This window comes from Procambarus clarkii, chromosome 61, assembly GCF_040958095.1.
Source record: "Procambarus clarkii isolate CNS0578487 chromosome 61, FALCON_Pclarkii_2.0, whole genome shotgun sequence".
NCBI lineage: Eukaryota > Metazoa > Arthropoda > Malacostraca > Decapoda > Cambaridae > Procambarus > Procambarus clarkii.
In genome coordinates this window covers 14,817,307-14,837,368 of record NC_091210.1, presented here as the reverse complement: position 1 = coordinate 14,837,368, position 20,062 = coordinate 14,817,307, and the positions used below count along the sequence as shown (strand labels likewise).

Here is a 20,062-nt window from a genome sequence, read left to right as displayed (position 1 = left end):
GAATATGAAAACATAGAAAATATGACTAGAATTTGTAGAGAAAGTAATGAGACTAAGAGAAAGATTACAGAAACAATGGAGATACTTGTGAAACTATGAACTGAGCATGCTGTGAACATTTGTAGAACATGGAATGAACACAGAAAACATGGACAAAATGTGAAGAACACAGCTGAATATAGAGAAAATATGCAAATACAGTACGATTATTGAAGGTTTGGATACGTTGGGGATGAGAAGGTAAGGGAGGGAAAGGGTAAGGTGAGATGAGATGGAGGAAGGTGGGAGGGGGTGAAAGATAATTACACAGGTTGGGGTTATGTGTGTACTTGGATAAGAGTTAGGCTGGAGACGGACTTGATCGAATATATTTATGTCTGATGATCTAAGGCTGAGGAAATGGAAACTTGGCTAATGTCCAGATTAATTTTACTACGTTAGAAAATAAGGTGATTTTAAATCTCAGGGTGATTTAGTTGGAAAATAAAGAACTTGCACAAATGAACTAAGCTGGGGCACAAGAGTTGAAACTTGATAACTGAACTGGTTTTTATTTACTATGTCTGAAAATGTAGTTGGGTGATTTGGACTGAGAGTAATGAATTTACAAAAGTGAGCTTGGACAAAGGACAAGAGCTAGAGTTTTATAATTGTTTACTTCATATTTACTATGTCTGAAATACAGAGGGTAAAAAATTTCGGGGAAATTGATGGTTTATTTACAAAGACTTGAGGGTGGAAGAGGGTGGGGGACGAGAGCTGGAGCTCAGTAACTGACTTGATCTTATTTACTAACTTTGAAGTATGTCTGCTTTTAATTTTAGGGAAATTGATGGGTTATTTACAAAGATATGAAGGAGAACTAAGGCGGAGACGAGAGCTGGAGCTCGATAACTGACTTGATCTTATTTACGGTGCCTGAAATACAGAGGGTAAAAATTTCAGGGAAATTGGACTGTTACTAACGATCTTGTATAAACGAACTAAGGTGGGGGACAAGCGCTGGAGCTTGGTAACTAAATTACTGTATTGAACTACGTTTGAAATATGATTATTTTTAAATTTTAGAGGGATTGGAATGATAGTATTCATTATATGACAGGGGAGTAAGGTGGGGGAACGTGAGCTAGAACTTGCTTACTAACACGATTTATTTGTGTAAAAACTGACTTGCTTAATGAAAAGGAGAAAACATACGATGTTGGAAAATAGTTGAACTGAACTGAATGAAAGGAGAGAGAGAGAGAGGAGGGACGGTCCAGATATTATGAGAAGATAAGATAAAGATAAGAGGCCTGGCTGGCCGGGCGTAAAGTAAATAAAGGTGACGCGAGAGATTGCGAGGTAAGGGGGGAGGGAGGGGGGTGTGATGTACGAAACCCTGAAAACTATGACTTACACAGGTGATTTTCTAAATTTATATGAATAACTAAAGCTTACATAGACGATTTTGTAAGTTGAAAACATGTAAAATATGTCCGTAGAGTTCTCCTGGAAGCCCTAAAGTGCTACACACGTTATTTGAATTTCTCCCATAAGGCTTTAACAAACTTCTAAGTCTCGGAAATTATTTTTCTCATAAGAATTCCTTACTTCCAAATCTGTGACTCCCCAAATTTGCCTGAAAACCCCTAAGATCCACAGACGATATTTTCTGAAAAAAAAATATCGTCTGTGGCTCTTACAGTCCACAGGGGTCCTCTCCCCAAAAAAAAATATCGTCTGTGGCTCTTACTCCCTACTACTGCTATTTCTGTGGTAGATAGGTTTATTGTACATAGGTTTATGGTAGATAGGTCTGAGGTAGATAGGTCTGTGGTAGATAGGTCTGAGGTAGATAGGTCTGTGGTAGATAGGTCTGAGGTAGATAGGTCTTGAGTAGATAGACTTACCTTGAGCGAGTGCGCATGCGCAGAGAGCAAACACCACGTCCAGCGTTCTGCGCATGTCCCCCCGCGCAGCCTCACCTGCCGAAGATGTCAAATTGAATTATTTTTATTTTTTAATCAATTCTGACCACAATATAATCAATATTTCCTAAGTAACAATCTGCTAAGGACCAGATCGTAAATAATGCGACATGTTAATATGTATTCAAGCGCCGTAATATGGACGTTTTCTGTGTATCTACGTTTTCTATGTGGCAAAACAGTTCCATTTTCTATGGAGTGGGAGAGGGTGAACTGTTGTATTTTCACGTATGTTTTTTTTTTCTCCTTTATTGAGGATAGATAGCCTGTTAGATAGATAGATAGCCTATGAGAAGGGCCTACGCCACCCCCGGCAAGTGATGATATCAGGTGTAGGCTGTGTTGATATCTGGTGTAGTGTGATGATATCAGACCAATGCAGGACGTGATAATATCAAACAGACAGACGCGGGATGTGATATCACACACACACACACACACACACACACACACACACACACACACACACACACACACACACTTGTGGTACTCCAAGTGGAGTACCACAAGGATCGGTGCTGGGACCAATTCTATTTCTTGTATATGTTAACGACATTTTTACAGGCGTAGAGTCCTACATGTCGATGTTTGCTGATGACGCAAAGTTGATCAGAAGAGTTGTGACATGAGGATTGCAGGATCCTCCAAGAGGACCTGGACAGGTTGCAGAGATGGTCAGAGAAATGGCTACTGGAATTCAACACGAGCAAATGTAAAGTTATGGAAATGGGACTAGGAGATAGGAGACCAAAGGGACAGTACACAATGAAGGGGAACAGCCTACCTGTGTCGACGCGCGAAAGAGACCTGGGTGTGGACGTAACACCTAATCTATCTCCTGAGGCACATATAAATAGGATAACGACAGCAGCGTACTCTACACTGGCAAAAGTTAGAACATCATTCAGAAACCTAAGTAAGGAGGCATTTAGGGCGCTTTACACTGCCTACGTGAGGCCAGTCTTAGAGTATGCCGCCTCATCATGGAGTCCCCATCTGAAGAAGCATATAATGAAACTGGAAAAGGTTCAGAGGTTTGCAACGAGACTCGTCCCAGAGCTACGAGGGATGGGGTATGAGGAGCGCCTGAGGGAACTGTGCCTTACGACACTAGAAAGAAGAAGGGAGAGGGGGGACATGATAGGAACGTATAAGATACTCAGAGGGATTGACAGAGTGGACATAGACGAAATGTTCACACGGAATAGTAACAGAACGAGGGGACATGGATGGAAGCTTGAAACTCAGATGAGTCACAGAGATGTTAGGAAGTTTTCTTTTAGCGTGAGAGTAGTGGGAAAATGGAATGCACTTCAGGAACAGGTTGTGGAAGCAAATACTATTTATAATTTTAAAACCAGGTATGATAGGGAAATGGGACAGGAGTCATTGCTGTAAACAACCGATGCTCGAAAGGCAGGATCCAAGAGTCAATGCTCGATCCTGCAGACACAACTAGGTGAGTACACAACTAGGTAAGTACACGCACACACATCTGGTCTGAGTGGTCTGGTAGCTGAGTGGACAGCGCGCGGGACTCGTAATCCTGTGGCCCGGGTTCGATTCCCGGCGCCGGCGAGAAACAATGGGCAGAGGTTCTTTCGCCCTGATGCTCCTGTTACCTAGCAGTAAATAGGTACCTGGGAGTTAGACTGCTGTCACGGGCTGCTTCCTGGGTGTGTGTGTGTGTGGAAAAAAAATAAAAAAATGAGTTAGTAGTTAGTAACAGTTGACTGACAGTTGAGAGGCGTGCCGAAAGAGCAGAGCTCAACCCCCGCAAGCACAACTTGGTGATAATATATAAGATAATATATACAATATAATGGGACAGAGACGAAAACAAAAGAGGACGAAACGAGCACTAAATACAAAAAAAATGGGCAAGCCAAACATCATTAAACCCATGAATTGGAGGACGTAACCACTTCCACAACCCCCCCCCCCACTCCCCAACAACCCCCCCCCCTCCCCATAACCCTCCTTACCCCCCCACCCCACCCCCCACCCCAGCGCCGGGGGGAGCCCCATTCAGCTGTTGACACCTGCGTGTAAATGATGACCTGTAAACACTATTAATTTGACCTGAAATAACCCGATGGTTCAAGCCCAACACAACACCCCCCCCCCCTCTCTCGCTTCCCTTTGGTGCTTACCCGATGTTTACTGTAGTGTATTGTAGCCGCTGTATGTTGTATGTTGTATACAGTGGGCGTAGGTGTGTGTGTTTTGGTCTCTGTCTCTGTCTGTCTGTCTCTCTCTCTCTCTCTCTCTCTCTCTCTCTCTCTCTCTCTCTCTCTCTCTCTCTCTCTCTCTCTCTCTCTCTGTCTCTCTCTCTCTCTCTCTCTCTCTCTCTGTCTCTGTCTCTGTCTCTGTCTCTCTCTCTCTCTCTCTCTCTCTCTCTCTCTCTCTCTCTCTCTCTCTCTCTCTCTCTCTCTCTCTCTCTCTCTCTCTCTCTCTCTCTCTCTGAGGAAGAGACAAGGAGGAGGGGGGGGGGTAGAGACGGTAGAGAGGGGTGGGGGGGGAGGGGCTGTCAAGGTGTCACCTGGTCCATCTTGACAGCCGCTGATGATTGACACTATCAACACGGCCCTCAACGCTCCCTGACGTGAATAAAACATGTTCAGACTGACACTTACAGTGTTGCCAGATGGATAGCGGGTCGTTACGGGGGTGCCACGGCCTTTTAATGCTCCTCCTGTTGTTTTCAAAATGGCACGAGGGCCATTTTGGCAATATTTTTCTGCCGTTTGGGCAATGTAAGTCGATGGATTCAGCAGTCTGTTGTGTTGGCAATGAAGGGCAATTTTGATTGATGTTTTAAGTGGTGGCAACATAGGCTTAGAGTAATGATAATAGGGCATGTAGTAAAGGCAGTTTTAGGCCTATAGCTTTTGCAACGAAGGCCTAGAGATTGTCAACAATAAAGCAATAGGCGATTGCAATAAGCCGCAAAGTACCACCACGGTTATCTTGAGGTTATCTTGAGGTTATCTTGAGGTTATCTTGAGATGATTTCGGGGCTTAGCGTCCCCGCGGCCCGGTCATCGACCAGGCCTCCTTTTTTGTTACACACCCCCAGGAAGCTGCCCGTAGCAGCTGTCTAACTCCCAGGTACCTATTTACTGCTAGCTGAACAGGGGACATCAAGGTGAAAGAAACTCTGCCTATTTGTTTGGTTTCCGCCTCCACCGGGGATCGAACCCGGACCCTTAGGACTACGAATCCAGAGAGCTGTCCACTCAGCCGTCAGGCCCATAAAACACCAAAAAGGCAGTTATACCAAATAATAAAATGTAATAAGAAAATTACAAGAAAATAACAATCATTTATGATAATGGTATCTTTAATGTCGTGATCATTGCCCTTCTTGGCGTTCTAACTCTTCCATAAGGATCACTACTCTCATAATTACCAATATATAATCAACCTACAGGTTGTTTAGCGCAGTAGTCTACGTCATAACCTCAAAACTGAAGGGGCCATCCGTTCCGGCAGGACAGAGACGGTTGGGCACGTTTCCTTTCACCTCATGCCGCTGTTCACCAAGCAGTAAATGAGATACACGAGATTTAGGGAGCTGTTGTGGGTTGCAACAGAAGGTTGGTACAATTTGTATTGGTACAAATTTATATGAATAGACCTGTATTTAGGCGGTGGCTGAGTGGACAGAACACTGGACGCGTGATCCTGTGGTCCCGGGTTCGATCCCGGGCGCCGATGAGAAAACAATGAGCAGAGTTTCTTTCACCCTGATGCGCCCTGTTCATTTAGCAGTAAATAGGTACCTGGGAGTTAGTCAGCTGTCACGGGTTGCTTCCTGGGGGTGAAGGCCTGGTGGAGGACCGGGCCGCGGGGACACTAAGCCCCGAAATAATCCCATGATAACCTCAAGATAGGCCTATTTCCCCGTTACTAACGAGTCAAACAGTCCCAATAATCATTACTAATAGGCATATATATATATATATATATATATATATATATATATATATATATATATATATATATATATATATATATATATATATATATATATATATAATTGAAGCTTCCAGGTCAATCTAACCGTGGCTAATAGGTCATATTATAGCCGTTGCGGCAAAAAAATTCTATCAATTGTTTAGATCCGAAATCCCTGATTCCTTGTTGACATGAGAGAAAAACGAAAATAAGAAATAATCCGTTTTCTTACGGCCGACCCGAGATGTCTCTGATGTCAGCTTAGAGATGACTCTGATGTGAGCCTTGTGGATGTCAACATTGACTCTTAAGTCCTCTCACAAGGTAGTGAATACTCTTGATCTGACGGCTCTTAGGTCAGGAGAAGGGATTCCGATGAGCTTCTAATCTTTGGAGACCTATGTGTGGGGGGGGGGGATGTTTGGAGATCTGTGTGTGTGTGTGGGAGGGGGATGTTTGGAGATCTGTGTGTGTGTGTGGGAGGGGGGGGGTTTGGAGATCTGTATACACCTGTGGGGGGAATGTTTGGAGATCTGTACACACCTGTGGGGGGAATGTTTGGAGATCTGTACACACCTGTGGGGGGGGGATGTTTGGAGATCTGTGTGTGTGGGGGGGGGGGATGTTTGGAGATCTGTATACACCTGTGGGGGGAATGTTTGGAGATCTGTACACACCTGTGGGGGGGATATTTGGAGATCTGTACACACCTGTGGGGGGATGTTTGGAGATCTGTACACACCTGTGGGGGGGATATTTGGAGATCTGTACACACCTGTGGGGGGATGTTTGGAGATCTGTACACACCTGTGGGGGGATGTTTGGAGATCTGTACACACCTGTGGGGGGATGTTTGGAGATCTGTACACACCTGTGGGGGGGATGTTTGGAGATCTGTACACACCTGTGGGGGGATGTTTGGAGATCTGTACACACCTGTGGGGGGGGATATTTGGAGATCTGTACACACCTGTGTGGGGGGTGTTTGGAGATCTGTACACACCTGTGGGGGGATGTTTGGAGATCTGTACACACCTGTGTGGGGGGATGTTTGGAGATCTGTACACATCTGTGGGGGGGGATATTTGGAGATCTGTACACACCTGTGTGGGGGGTGTTTGGAGATCTGTACACACCTGTGGGGGGGATGTTTGGAGATCTGTACACACCTGTGGAGGGGTTGGAGATCTGTACACACCTGTGGGGGGATGTTTGGAGATCTGTACACACCTGTGGAGGGGTTGGAGATCTGTACACACCTGTGGGGGACTGTTTGGAGATCTGTACACACCTGTGGGGGGTGTTTGGAGATCTGTACACACCTGTGGGGGGATGCGAGATCTGTACATACCTGTGGGGAGGGGGTGTTTGGAGATCTGTACAGTACACACCTGTGGGGAGGGGGTTGTTTGGAGATCTTTACACACCTGTGTGTGGGAGACGGGGATCGAACGCCGACCAGCAAGAAGCAAATCCGTCACTGTACCGTCCACTCCAACTAGATGGACCCATCTCACTTTTTTTTTACAGTTAATAAACCCAAATTCATTTAAAGTCAAAGTGACATTAAGAAAAACTATAAAAAGTGCCAAAAAGAACTCCAATAGAGGAAATAAAATATTTTGGCACATATGTCACTCTGTCAGGGAAACATGTCACCACGGAAACTTTTCCTATCAACCAATCAGCGAGCAGCTTGGGTTGCCGGTTTGTGTATATATATTTTCAACTCTAACAGCCTTAAATTAACAAGTTTCCAAAACTTCTTGTTAAATGGTTCTAAACCCGGACCGTTCTTGACAGCTCCGGTTAATGAGATCCTGTGGAATCTTGTAAGAAAAGGTGAAAGGAATAGAGAATAATTGACAAGATTGATAATTACTTAATTATCTGGCGAAATTGGCAGGCGGAAGTGCTCAAGCCAGTATGGGAGGGGTATGAGGACAAGAAGCTGGGATATGAGGACAAGGAGCTGGGGTATGAGGACAAGGAGCTGGGGTATGAGGACAAGGAGGTGGGGTATGAGGACAAGGAGCTGGGGTATGAGGACAAGGAGCTGGTGTATGAGGTCAAGGAGCTGGGATATGAGGACAAGGAGGTGGGATATGAGGACAAGGAGCTGGGGTATGAGGACAAGGAGCTGGGGTATGAGGTCAAGGAGCTGGGATATGAGGACAAGGAGCTGGGATATGAGGACAAGGAGCTGGGATATGAGGACAAGGAGCTAGGATATGAGGACTAGGAGCTGGGGTATGAGGACAAGGAGCTAGGGTATGAGGACAAGGAGCTGGGATATGAGGACAAGGAGCTGGGGTATGAGGTCAAGGAGCTGGGATATGAGGACAAGGAGCTGGGATATGAGGACAAGGAGCTGGGATATGAGGACAAGGAGCTGGGATATTAGGACAAGGAGCTTGGATATGAGAACAAGGAGCTGGGATATGAGAACAAGGAGCTGGGATATGAGGACAAGGAGCTGGGATATGAGGACAAGGAGCTGGGATATGAGGACAAGGAGCTGGGGTATGAGGACAAGGAGCTGGGATATGAGGACAAGGAGCTGGGGTATGAGGACAAGGGGCTGGGGTATGAGGACAAGGAGCTGGGGTATGAGGACAAGGAGCTGGGATATGAGGACAAGGAGCTGGGATATGAGAACAAGGAGCTGGGATATGAGGACAAGGAGCTGGGATATGAGAACAAGGAGCTGGGATATGAGGACAAGGAACTGGGATATGAGGACAAGGAGCTGGGATATGAGAACAAGGAGCTGGGATATGAGAACAAGGAGCTGGGGTATGAGGACAAGGAGCTGGGATATGAGGATAAGGAACTGGGATATGAGGACAAGGAGCTGGGATACGAGAACAATGAGCTGAGATATAACGACGCAAATGAAGAAGTTTTGCCCAACCTCTTACACCATCGGGAATCGAACTCCGACCTTGCAAGAAGCCAAGACGTCACTCTCCCGACCAGTCCAAGTGATTAAACTAAGCTAGTGTACACTAGTCCTGTGCTTTATCTAGGACTGTCGGTTGCTACCATCACTCTCGCTAGGACAGTCTCAAATGTCTTAGACATATACTTTATTGTCTTATGTGAAGTATGTGAAGTATACTTATAGAACACTAGCAAATATAGAACGTGATATAATATCTTGATCTAACCTGGTCTAACCTAATCTAACCTAACCTGACCTAACCTAACCTAACCTGACCTAACCTAACCTAACCTAACCTGACCTGACCTGACCTAACCTAACCTGACCTGACCTGACCTAACCTAACCTGACCTAACCTAACCTGACCTGACCTAACCTAACCTAACCTGACCTGACCTAACCTAACCTAACCTGGTCTAACCTAACCTAACCTGACCTAACCTAACCTAACCTGACCTAACCTAACCTGACCTAACCTAACCCGTTCTCGCACTTTCTTACAGTAAATATTGACTTATTAAATAAGTGCATATGTGACATACTAATTTATTGTGAATATTTTAGTTTACCTTGAAAAGCTTCATAGGAAACACCGACCTTACCTAACCTTCTTAGTATGTTAAGATAAGCATCTTATTGCTTTTTAATTACAATTATTGCTTAACCTATACCTGTAATAGGTATATATAATAACCCTCCCTTAGGCCTTAGGCCTAAGACCTTAATAACCCTCCAGAGGTTGATAGACCTTAATAACCCTCCAGAGGTTGATAGACCTTAATAACCCTCCAGAGGCTGATCAGACGTAACTCTTTCACCCATCCAAATGACAGTGTGACATCCCCAGAGTGAAATATACACATCAAAGAATATATATACACTGATACAGCTGTGTATACACACCAGGTCTTAGCCCTGGACCTGAAATATACTTCGTGATTGGTCAATTAGCCGGACAGATTCTCTGTATAAGAGATTGAATACAAATAAAAATTCCTGGAGGGATTTGAACGCTTTTCAATTAAAAGCTCTAGATATACTCCATGTATACTCCAGGTATACTCCATGTATACTTCAATAGTATACATATTACAGAGTGTTTTGTAACTGGATTATATATGACGAATTGTGAGGTCAAAATTGTATCAAGTTAATTCATTATGCAATTGTTATATATTTTCAAATTCATAAATAAATTAGTTCTTAAAATGAGCTAATTATATTAGACTACAAATTGTAAATAATTTTCGAACAAAAAATTTTTGTGACGGAATAATATTAGTTTATAATACAAGAAAGAGATGAAAAAAAAACATCTTAAGTCTGAAAACAGTTAAAAGTTGAAGTTTTAGAGAAAATTCCTGAAAAAGACTGCGACTCCTGCGGCTATAAAAGCCTTAACTAGTAATTGATATAGATATACAAGACACTAAGAGCTGCCTCAAGCCTTTAAGTACAGCTCAGACATTTTAGTAATGCTGATGGCTCTGTGGCTCATTAAATTTTCAGCATTTTCCAGGGTTCGTGTCCCCCCTTCTCCCTGGCCTGGTCCTGAGGATGCAGCTAACCAGCTCTACGATACAATTAAATAAATTCAGATAATTCTTCCGTAAATTGGTTGTTAAAACGAACTACATTATTTTTCCAGTGGTAGTTGGAATGTTAATCTATGTTTACGTTCATAATTCTTTATTGAGGACAAGATTGTCGGTACTCGGCAAGTACGGAGAGCATCTGCATGCCCCCTCGGACGTAAGTTCGAATCTCGTCACGGCCCTTGTGGAATTGTACCTTACCGACACTATTCTTGCTGATAATTTGTTTTGGGCTTAATGCGTGGTATTTAGATGGGTTATTATTGGTTATTATAACAATTATAACTTCGGGTTGTGAAGTTTCGAAGCGGATGAAGTGTTTAATATATGTATTTATGGCCGCCGGGATTGTAGAAAGATGCAGGGGTTTCGTAAGTGGTTGTGTAAATAGTTGATAATTCCCCAGATTACTACAGAGTGTTTGTCCAAAGTCGAGTTTTATATCAAGAGCACAAAGCGTGTTAGGGAGTTTTTCGTGACTACTTGTGCTCACCTAGTTGTGCTTGCGGGGGTTGAGCTTTGTCTCTTTGGTCCCGCCTCTCAACCGTCATTCAACAGGTGTACAGATTCCTGAGCCTATTGGGCTCTATCATATCTACACTTGAAGCTGTGTATGAAACAAATGATGAAAGAAAGTTATTTTATCTTGAAAATAGGCATCTTGAGATTATCTTGAGGTGATTTCGGGGCTTAGTGTCACCGCGGCCCGGTCCTCGACCAGACCTCCACCCCCAGGAAGCAGCCCGTGACAGCTGACTAACACCCAGGTACCTATTTTACTGCTAGGAGACAGGGGCATAGGGTGAAAGAAACTCTGCCCATTGTTTCTCGCCGGCGTCTGGGATCGAACCCAGGACCACAGGATCACAAGTCCAGCGCTCGGCCGACCGGCTCCCGGTCTAGTCTAGGTTCCCGGTCCAGGTGTAGATTTAGATTAGAATAGAATTAAGTTAGACACAGCCATAAACACGTATATGAAGGGCATATAGGGGGACTTAGAGGGACTTAGATTCATATTCAACTTAGAAATTGAAGGAAAAAGACAAATTATTTAGAAGATTAGAGGAAAGAGTAGATTGTGAGTTTTCTGTTTGAATCCTCCACAGTGTAATGTGGGAGCCGGTCGGCCGAGCGGACAGCACGCTGGACTTGTGATCCTGTGGTCCTGGGTTCGATCCCAGGCGCCGGCGAGAAACAATGGGCAGAGTTTCTTTCACCCTATGCCCCTGTTACCTAGCAGTAAAATAGGTACCTGGGTGTTAGTCAGCTGTCACGGGCTGCTTCCTGGGGGTAGAGGCCTGGTCGAGGACCGGGCCGCGGGGACACTAAAGCCCCGAAATCATATCAAGATAACATCTCAAGATAACCTCAAGCCAGTTGTCGGCAAACTACGCTGCTATCCTTCCCTCTCAAGTCTTCAAGTCCAATCACTTGGGCTGGACGGTAGAGCAACGGTCTCGCTTCATGCAGGTCGGCGTTCAATCCCCGCGACCGTCCACAAGTGGTTGGGGCACCATTCCTTTCCCTCCGTCCCATCCCAAATCCTTATCCTGACCCCTTCCCAGTGCTATATAGTCGTAATGGCTTGGCGCTTTCCCCTGAAAATTCCCTCAGATTAAGTTTGCCAACGCATTTTAAACTTGACAAATGGCTCTTCACCGGAATGACTTGAATAGCAGTTCCTTTAAATACTTAATCACCAGCAGCTGCGTTGTTAGCACTTCCTGATTGGTCCTTGGCCCCAATCATTCTAATTTGATTGGAAGTGGCACCACTGTACTCCCCCCCCCCCCCCCTTCTCAGACCCCCCCCCCACCCTCACAGACCCCCAGAGGACGTGTGTGCTGCCCGTGGCAGCTGTCTAACTCCCAGGTACCTATTTACTGCCAGGTGAACAGAGGCGTCAGGATGAGAAGCCCATTTTGTTTCTCGCCGGCGCCGGGAATCGAATCCCGGTCCACAGGATTACGTGTACAGCGTGCTGACCATTCAGCCACCAGCGCCCCTAAATGTGTGTGTGTGTGTTTGAAAAAATCTGACGTATGAGTGAAATGTGTGAGGTGCTGTGAGGTGCTGTGAGGTGCTGGAGTGAGAGAGACAAGGTGAGAGGAAGACAGGTAGAGAGAAAGAGAGAGTCGGGTCCAACCTGAGACGCCATTATTCTTAAGAAATCTTAGCAATGTTTTCAATCATAACAGTGCCAGGAGCCCCCAGGAGCCCCCAGGAGCCCCCAGGAGCCCCCAGGAGCACCAGCAACAGTGCCAGAAGCCCCCAGGAGCACCAGCAACAGTGCTAGAAGCCCCCAGGAGCCTCCAGGAGCACCAGCAACAGTGCCAGAAGCCCCCAGGAGCTGCGGCAACAGTGTCAGAAGCCCCCAGTACCCGCCCATATCCACAGGTACCCGCCCACACCCACAGATACCCGCCCACACCCACAGGCACCCGCCCACACCCACAGATACCCGCCCACACCCACAGATACCCGCCCACACCCACAGATACCCGCCCACACCCACAGATACCCGCCCACACCCACAGATACCCGCCCACACCCACAGATACCCGCCCACACCCACAGATACCCGCCCACACCCACTGGTTTAAGTGAATGATGTTCCTAGTCTCTGACAGGCAAGTGTCTTATAAACCTTAAATAACTCCACAATAAGTTTCTATTGACATCCGTGCTTAACACATCCTGGTTCAGTGGCTAATACGTGTGTGTGTGTGTGTCAAGAGAGTCCATAGACGCGCGTTCGAGTCCATTGCATACATTTCCACCCATACTGACATCCCCCTCTCTCTCTATTCAAAATACATTACCATTGCAAATGTTGCGAATGACCATTGCATTGTGTATATTCATGGTGCTTTATGGTGTCTATGGCATTAGTTGTATGGGCCCGTAACTCAATAATTTCACGTGTGAGTGTTTGTTTATGTGTGTGTGTGTATGTGTGTGTGTGTGTGTGTGTGTGTGTGTGTGTGTGTGTGTGTGTGTGTGTGTGTGTATGTGTGTATTGTTATGTACGTTCATGTGTAGGAAAAAGTGTTGTGTGTACCGTGATCTTCTCATTTAATTATTTTTATTATTATTATTCTGTGGCCCGGGTTCGATTCCCGGACCAGGCAGAAACAAGAGGGCAAAGTTTCTTTCATCCTGAAGCCCCCCTGTTACCTAGCAGTAAATAGGTACCTGGGAGTTAGACAGCTGTCACGGGCTGCTTCCTGGTGTGTGTGTGTGGAAAAAATAATTATTAGTTAGTAACAGTTGATTGACAGATGAGAGGCGGACCGAAAGAGCAAAACTCCACCCCCGCAAACACAACTAGGTGAATACACACACACACACACACACACACACACACACACACACACACACACACACACACACACACACACACATACACACATACACACACGCAAAATATATAAATATTGGAAACATTCACACTATTATTCTGTTGTAGCAGAACACCTTGCTGTAAACACTACTATGATAGAATTTGTGGACACTAACTCTTTACTGTGCTGTATGATGTGCCATGGTTACTCTCTCTCTCTCTCTCTCTCTCTCTCTCTCTCTCTCTCTCTCTCTCTCTCTCTCTCTCTCTCTCTCTCTCTCTCTCTGTCTCTCTCACTCTCTCTCTCTCTGTCTCTGTCTCTCTCTCTCTCTCTCTCTCTCTCTCTCTCTCTCTCTCTCTCTCTGTCTCTGTCTCTCTCTCTCTCTCTGTCTCTGTCTCTGTCTCTCTCTCTGTCTCTCTCTCTCTCTCTCTCTCTCTCTCTCTCTCTCTGTCTCTGTCTCTCTCTCTCTCTCTCTCTCTGTCTCTGTCTCTCTCTCTCTCTCTCTCTCTCTCTCTCTCTCTCTCTCTCTCTCTCTCTCTCTCTCTCTCTCTCTCTCTCTCTCTCTCTCTCTCTCTCTCTCACTCACACAATACCCAAAACACCAAAATAAATGATCCAGAACTCCCAATATATGAGTAGGTTCTTGAAGTATCGCCAAAACGACTTCAAACTCCCTACAATAAGATAAAATCCCATTAAACTACCTACAAGACCTTATAACCCCTACACTGCTCATATCGTCAATATGCGTTTAACCCTTCTGGGAGGTTTTAAGTACTTTTTTTGTGCACGATGTAGCAGTTTAATGGTTAAAGTTGTTCCAAATTAACAAAGGTTATCAAAAATAAGTTTATAACTGTCAAAACTGTAATATATAAGTGATGAGTGTTATATATGACATGGTATGAGTGGTATATGACATGTTGATGAGTGGACATGATGAGAGGTGACTCATTAAAACTCATCAGTATTGATGCACTAATGAACATGCTGAAATTATTTCAATGCAAATTATCTCATTAAAAAAGCACTTTTTATTTCAGTAATTTGATGTCAAGAGTTAATGATAGATTATTATCTGGGTTTTTCTTCAGTAAATTCAAAATTGTGCTTCTAAAATATATTATTATAATTATATATATATATATATATATATATATATATATATATATATATATATATATATATATATATATATATATACATATATATATATATATATATATATATATATATATATATATATATATATGACCACATACATAAAATGCTGTAACAGTAGGTTAAAATAAATTTTTAATACTAAAATATACATCCCAGACTGTATTATACAGTCTGTGATGTATAATACAGTTACCACTACTTTGATACAGTCAAAAGCAGATGTGTGAGAGCGACACTGTTGTCCATAACTGCACTCCGGGTAATGTACACAGTGAAATCCTATACATATAAATTTACCAGTTTAGACTACTGTATATTCATCAATATTGTTGTTACATGCAAATTGCTAGTTCCCAGATCCCCCCTCCCCCCTCCCTGGGGGGGGTAGTCAGTGGCACTCAGAAATTAAATATATTCAGGGCACATACAGAAAAAAAAATACGGGTTATTCATGCCCATGCCACCTCATGCATGGCTTAATCTTTATCAATCAGAAAAAAATATTTGAGGGACTTTGTTCAATTATGTTCCTTGAGTTTCATGGTCACTGGATGACGTTCTAATTCATCTTTTGCTACTTTGTTCCTTAATGCTTAGCCTCGCTGCTTGGGTCACCCCTTTCTTATCCTTAATTGTTACTTTCTGCTCGCTAAGTACTCTCGCTACTTTTTTGGGGGATCAGTTGAGCTGAGGTGTTACCTGGTGGTTACTTGGTGTTACTTAAGCTAACATGCTCCGTGCTACCTGGCCAAGCACTGCTACTTTCCCCCCCCCCCCCCAAAAAAAAAAAAAAGCAAACTCAATTTGAAAAAGTTATAACTTGTTTATATTCTGTGTCTTTTTTCTCAGCTTCCTCCTCTCTCTCTCTCTCTCTCTCTCTCTCTCTCTCTCTCTCTCTCTCTCTCTCTCTCTCTCTCTCTCTCTCTCTCTCTCTCTCTCTCTCTCTCTCTCATCTACGGTGTTCACAACTCACGACTTGATGGAAATCACAGGCTGGGGGTGGGGGGGATATTTAAGATGCCGATATTTCGTGAAGCATGGCACTTGGGCCGACCCTGATTGGCCTGTGATACTCCCATGCCCACCATGGATCATGTGTAAACGTTGAGTGAGGCTAGCCTAGAGCATCTGGCCTCCTAAATAGTACAGACCGACAAAGAGATAGATATAGATATATTTAATTCCCTCGTGTAGCTATGTATATGTATTCTTCCTGAACCTAAATGAATCTTATTTTAATACATAGTCATACATCCCGTATTAATTTGATATATGCCTCGTTATATTAAAGTTTCCAATATATCCATATATATATTAGCTAGAGATCTGTATATGAGTCCCGTGGCGCAGTGGGCTACGTCCTCGGCTCACAATCGAATAGGGTTCAAGGATCCCCGATTGGGCACGTTTCCTTTGCCCCTGATACTCCTGTTCACCCTAGGGGAGTTAGACCACTGTTATGGGGGTTGCCTCCTGGCAAGGATCAGTAATAAGCCTAAGGGGAAAGGGAGGAGAGGGGAGGAAAGAATTCAATAAGCCTATACACACAGGCTTCCTGTCCCCAGGAGTTGGTAGCTCTCTAGAGGTTAATATAGGCCTAATTCCTCAACTCCAAACCAATTAGTGTTTTATCCGGCCTCGTGTATTGTAACTTTCCTAATGGCCTTCTTGCGCTGAGCAGTAAACGTCTTGTGAAGGCTAAGATAAACCACCAATCGTCACTAATCGTCACCAATCGTCACTAGTCGTCACCAATCGTCACTAGTCGTCACCAATCGTTCACCAATCGTCACCAATCATCACTAATCATCACTAATCATCACTAATCATCACCAATCATCACCAATCATCATTCTCCACTGTTATAAAGAGGCCAACGAGGTAAGGGAACTATCAGGGGGAAAGCGCCAAGCCATTACGACTATATAGCACTGGGAAGGGGTCAGGATAAGGATTTGGGATGGGACGGAGGGAAAGAAATGGTGCCCCAACCACTTGTGGACGGTCGCGGGGATTGAACGCCGACCTGCATGAAGCGAGACCGTCGCTCTACCGTCCAGCCCCAAGTGGTTGGGCCTACGAGTGACTAGAACTTTAGTGATTTTTAAAGATTAGACTATAGACTTATCACCTAGTAAAGTAGAAGTTTGTCTTATATTGGCTAATGACCGCTTCAAGCACATAGTTACCTGTGTAGTTAGAGGTGGTTGGGTAGTTAGACCTATTTCACGTCCTCTCAGGTAATACATTGCATTTCTTACGTTTCTGTTTAGGCCTAAAACGTTGTAATTTTTACGAAGTACCAAATACTAAAATGTAAAACATTAGTACAGTGATCGACTTTGACAGACAGACTCGTCCAGCTATGGTTCGAAAGGTTGGGCTCAAGCTATCGGGCCCAAGTTTCACCTCGCTTGGTCCAGAGGTTCGTGAACCCATCCGACTTTTCATATCTATATTTGAATACCAAATTAAGGGATTCGGGCAGTTTTAGTCCGATAGAGAGAAGCCGGGCGTGGCACAGCTCCAATATTTCTCAGAGATGCTTGTAACTGTCTTGTCTAACGGGGAGTCAAAAGACAGAGAGACATAGAGAGAGAGACAGAGAGGGAGAGAGAGAGAGATGGAGACAGAGAGACAGAAAACAGAGAGGCAGAGACAGAAAACAGAGAGACAGAGTCAGAAAACAGAGAGACAGAGTCAGAAAACAGAGGCAGAGACAGAAAACAGAGACAGAAAACAGACAGACTGAGAGAGACAGACAGACACAGAGGGAGAGATGTTCTCCCAAGAACACGATGAACAAAGACAGTATCTACAGGTTGACAGAGTCGAACATCAGAACAATAACTTCCACTATACACACAGTGGAAATCCTGCCATGACTAGGCTGCTGGCCACCCTTTGACAGCTGCTGGCCCTCCTTGGCCGCTGCTGGCCCCACTTGGCCGCTGCTGGCCCTCCCTTGGCCACTGCTGGCCCCACTTTGCCGCTGCTGGTCCTCTCTTTGCCGCTGCTGGGCCCCCTTGGCCGCTGCTGGCCTTCCCTTGGCCGCTGCTGGGCCCCCTGGACCGCTGCTGGGCCCCCTGGACCGCTGCTAGCCCCCCTTGACCGCTTCTGGCCCCCCCTTGACCGCTGCTGGCCCTCCTTGGCCGCTGCTGGCCCTCCTTGGCCGCTGCTGGCCCCCCTTTGCCGCTGCTGGGCCCCCTGGACCGCTTCTGGCCCCCCCTTGACCGCTGCTGGCCCCCCTTGACCGCTGCTGGCCCCCCTTGACCGCTGCTGGCCCCCCCTGGAACACAACCCCTCAATTTGTTTACAACCAGATATTAAATTACGTCTAGGTAAACAGGGGGAGAATAGTTAAGGATTGGTACCCAGTTAATCCTCATTAGGCTTGGGAGGATTGAGTGCTTGCGAACCTGAGCGAAATCGCTCGCGAGACAGAGCGAGAGAGCTACCACTGCGCCAGTCTATAAACTTTGATTGTGAGTGATTGTGAGATTGTGAGTGATTGTGAGTGATTGTGAGTGAGTATTGTGAGTTACTGTTGTGAGTAATGTGAGTAAGGTTAAGCCTAGTTCTTCCTCAATGAATAACTAACCTAAAAAAAAATTCAACTTTTTTTTTATTTACAAAAAATTTGTAAATTAGTAAAAAAATTTGGAATAATTATCAATATTATCTTCTTTCCAAAGGCATTTAAATATCAATTTATAATAATTACAACAAAATTATAGTAATTCAGATTATTGTAATTGAGGTAAAAACGTTAATATTATATATATATATATATATATATATATATATATATATATATATATATATATATATATATATATATATATATATATATATATATTTAATATACAATGTGTGATTATACTATTAATTGTACCAATCATAGAGCCAAAGAGCAATGAAACTGATTATCCAATCCTTAATGGCATGATTACCCAATCTTGAACGACGCGGGTTACACTGAATCCTAAACGTCGTGATTTGCTAATCCTAAACGAGACATGATAACGCGATCCTAAACGAGTTAAATACCCAATCCTAGACGACGGGATTGGCCAATCCTCCTCAGAGCCACTTAGCCAGGCCCGAGGCGGATTGGCATACTGGTCAGCTATCCAATCATCTTACGCAAACAAAGTCTGCTTGACTTTGGGGGGGGGGAGGAGCAGGCTCAACTCCCACTGATATATATATATATATATATATATATATATATATATATATATATATATATATATATATATATATATATATATATATATATATATATATATATATATGTGTGTGTGTGTGTGTGTGTGTTCGGATTATATTTAATTATATATGTGATAAATGAGTAACATATAGGGCCTTATAGTGAGTGAACACTTACCCCAAGCCAGGCAGGAAGAACAGGTGCAGTGAGGCCCACGAATTAGTTCACTATAACACATATAAACACCATCCTTGTTCACTATAACTTATATGAATGTCAAGAAGTCTTCACCATCTCTTCAAATGACTAATTGCGAACACAAATCTATTTAAACTATCAGGAGACAATTAGCTAAGTCAGCATGGTTATGTTGGGGGATTTATTAGATATGATAATTAACTAAGTTACGGGAAGTTTGTGATAAAAGTGAGTAGTCGTTGTGTACGAGAGGTAGGGAGAGCGCGGGACGCACACACCCGCTCTCCTCGACAGTGACACGCACACTGAGGGTAGGAGGCAGAGCATATCCTCCACACCCACGTAGGCTGCCCCATGTATATATATATATATATATATATATATATATATATATATATATATATATATATATATATATATATATATATGTCGTACCTAATAGCCAGAACGCACTTCTCAGCCTACTATTCAAGACCCGATTTGCCTAATAAGCCAAGTTTTCATGAATTAATGTTTTTTCGTCTACCTAACCTACCTAACCTAACCTAACCTAGCTTTTTTTGGCTACCTAACCTATCCTTACCTATAAATATAGGTTAGGTTAGGTTAGGTAGGGTTGGTTAGGTTCGGTCATATATCTACGTTAATTTTAACTCCAATAAAAAAAAATTGAC

General features: G+C 44.0%; 1 protein-coding gene across 1 annotated transcript in view; it reads right to left on the bottom strand.

Annotated features, from left to right (window-relative positions):
- LOC138354084 (uncharacterized) overlaps nucleotides 1–19,681 on the bottom strand; it is a 45,942-nt gene extending 26,261 nt beyond the window's left edge. The window contains exons 1-2 of the mRNA XM_069307871.1: nucleotides 19,368–19,681; nucleotides 1,893–1,967 (exon numbers count right to left, since the gene is read on the bottom strand). Coding sequence (XP_069163972.1) covers nucleotides 1,893–1,967; nucleotides 19,368–19,428 — 136 coding nt within the window. The 5' untranslated portion in view covers nucleotides 19,429–19,681. The remainder of the gene's footprint in view (nucleotides 1–1,892; nucleotides 1,968–19,367) is intronic.
- Between the last annotated feature and the right edge of the window lie 381 nt (nucleotides 19,682–20,062).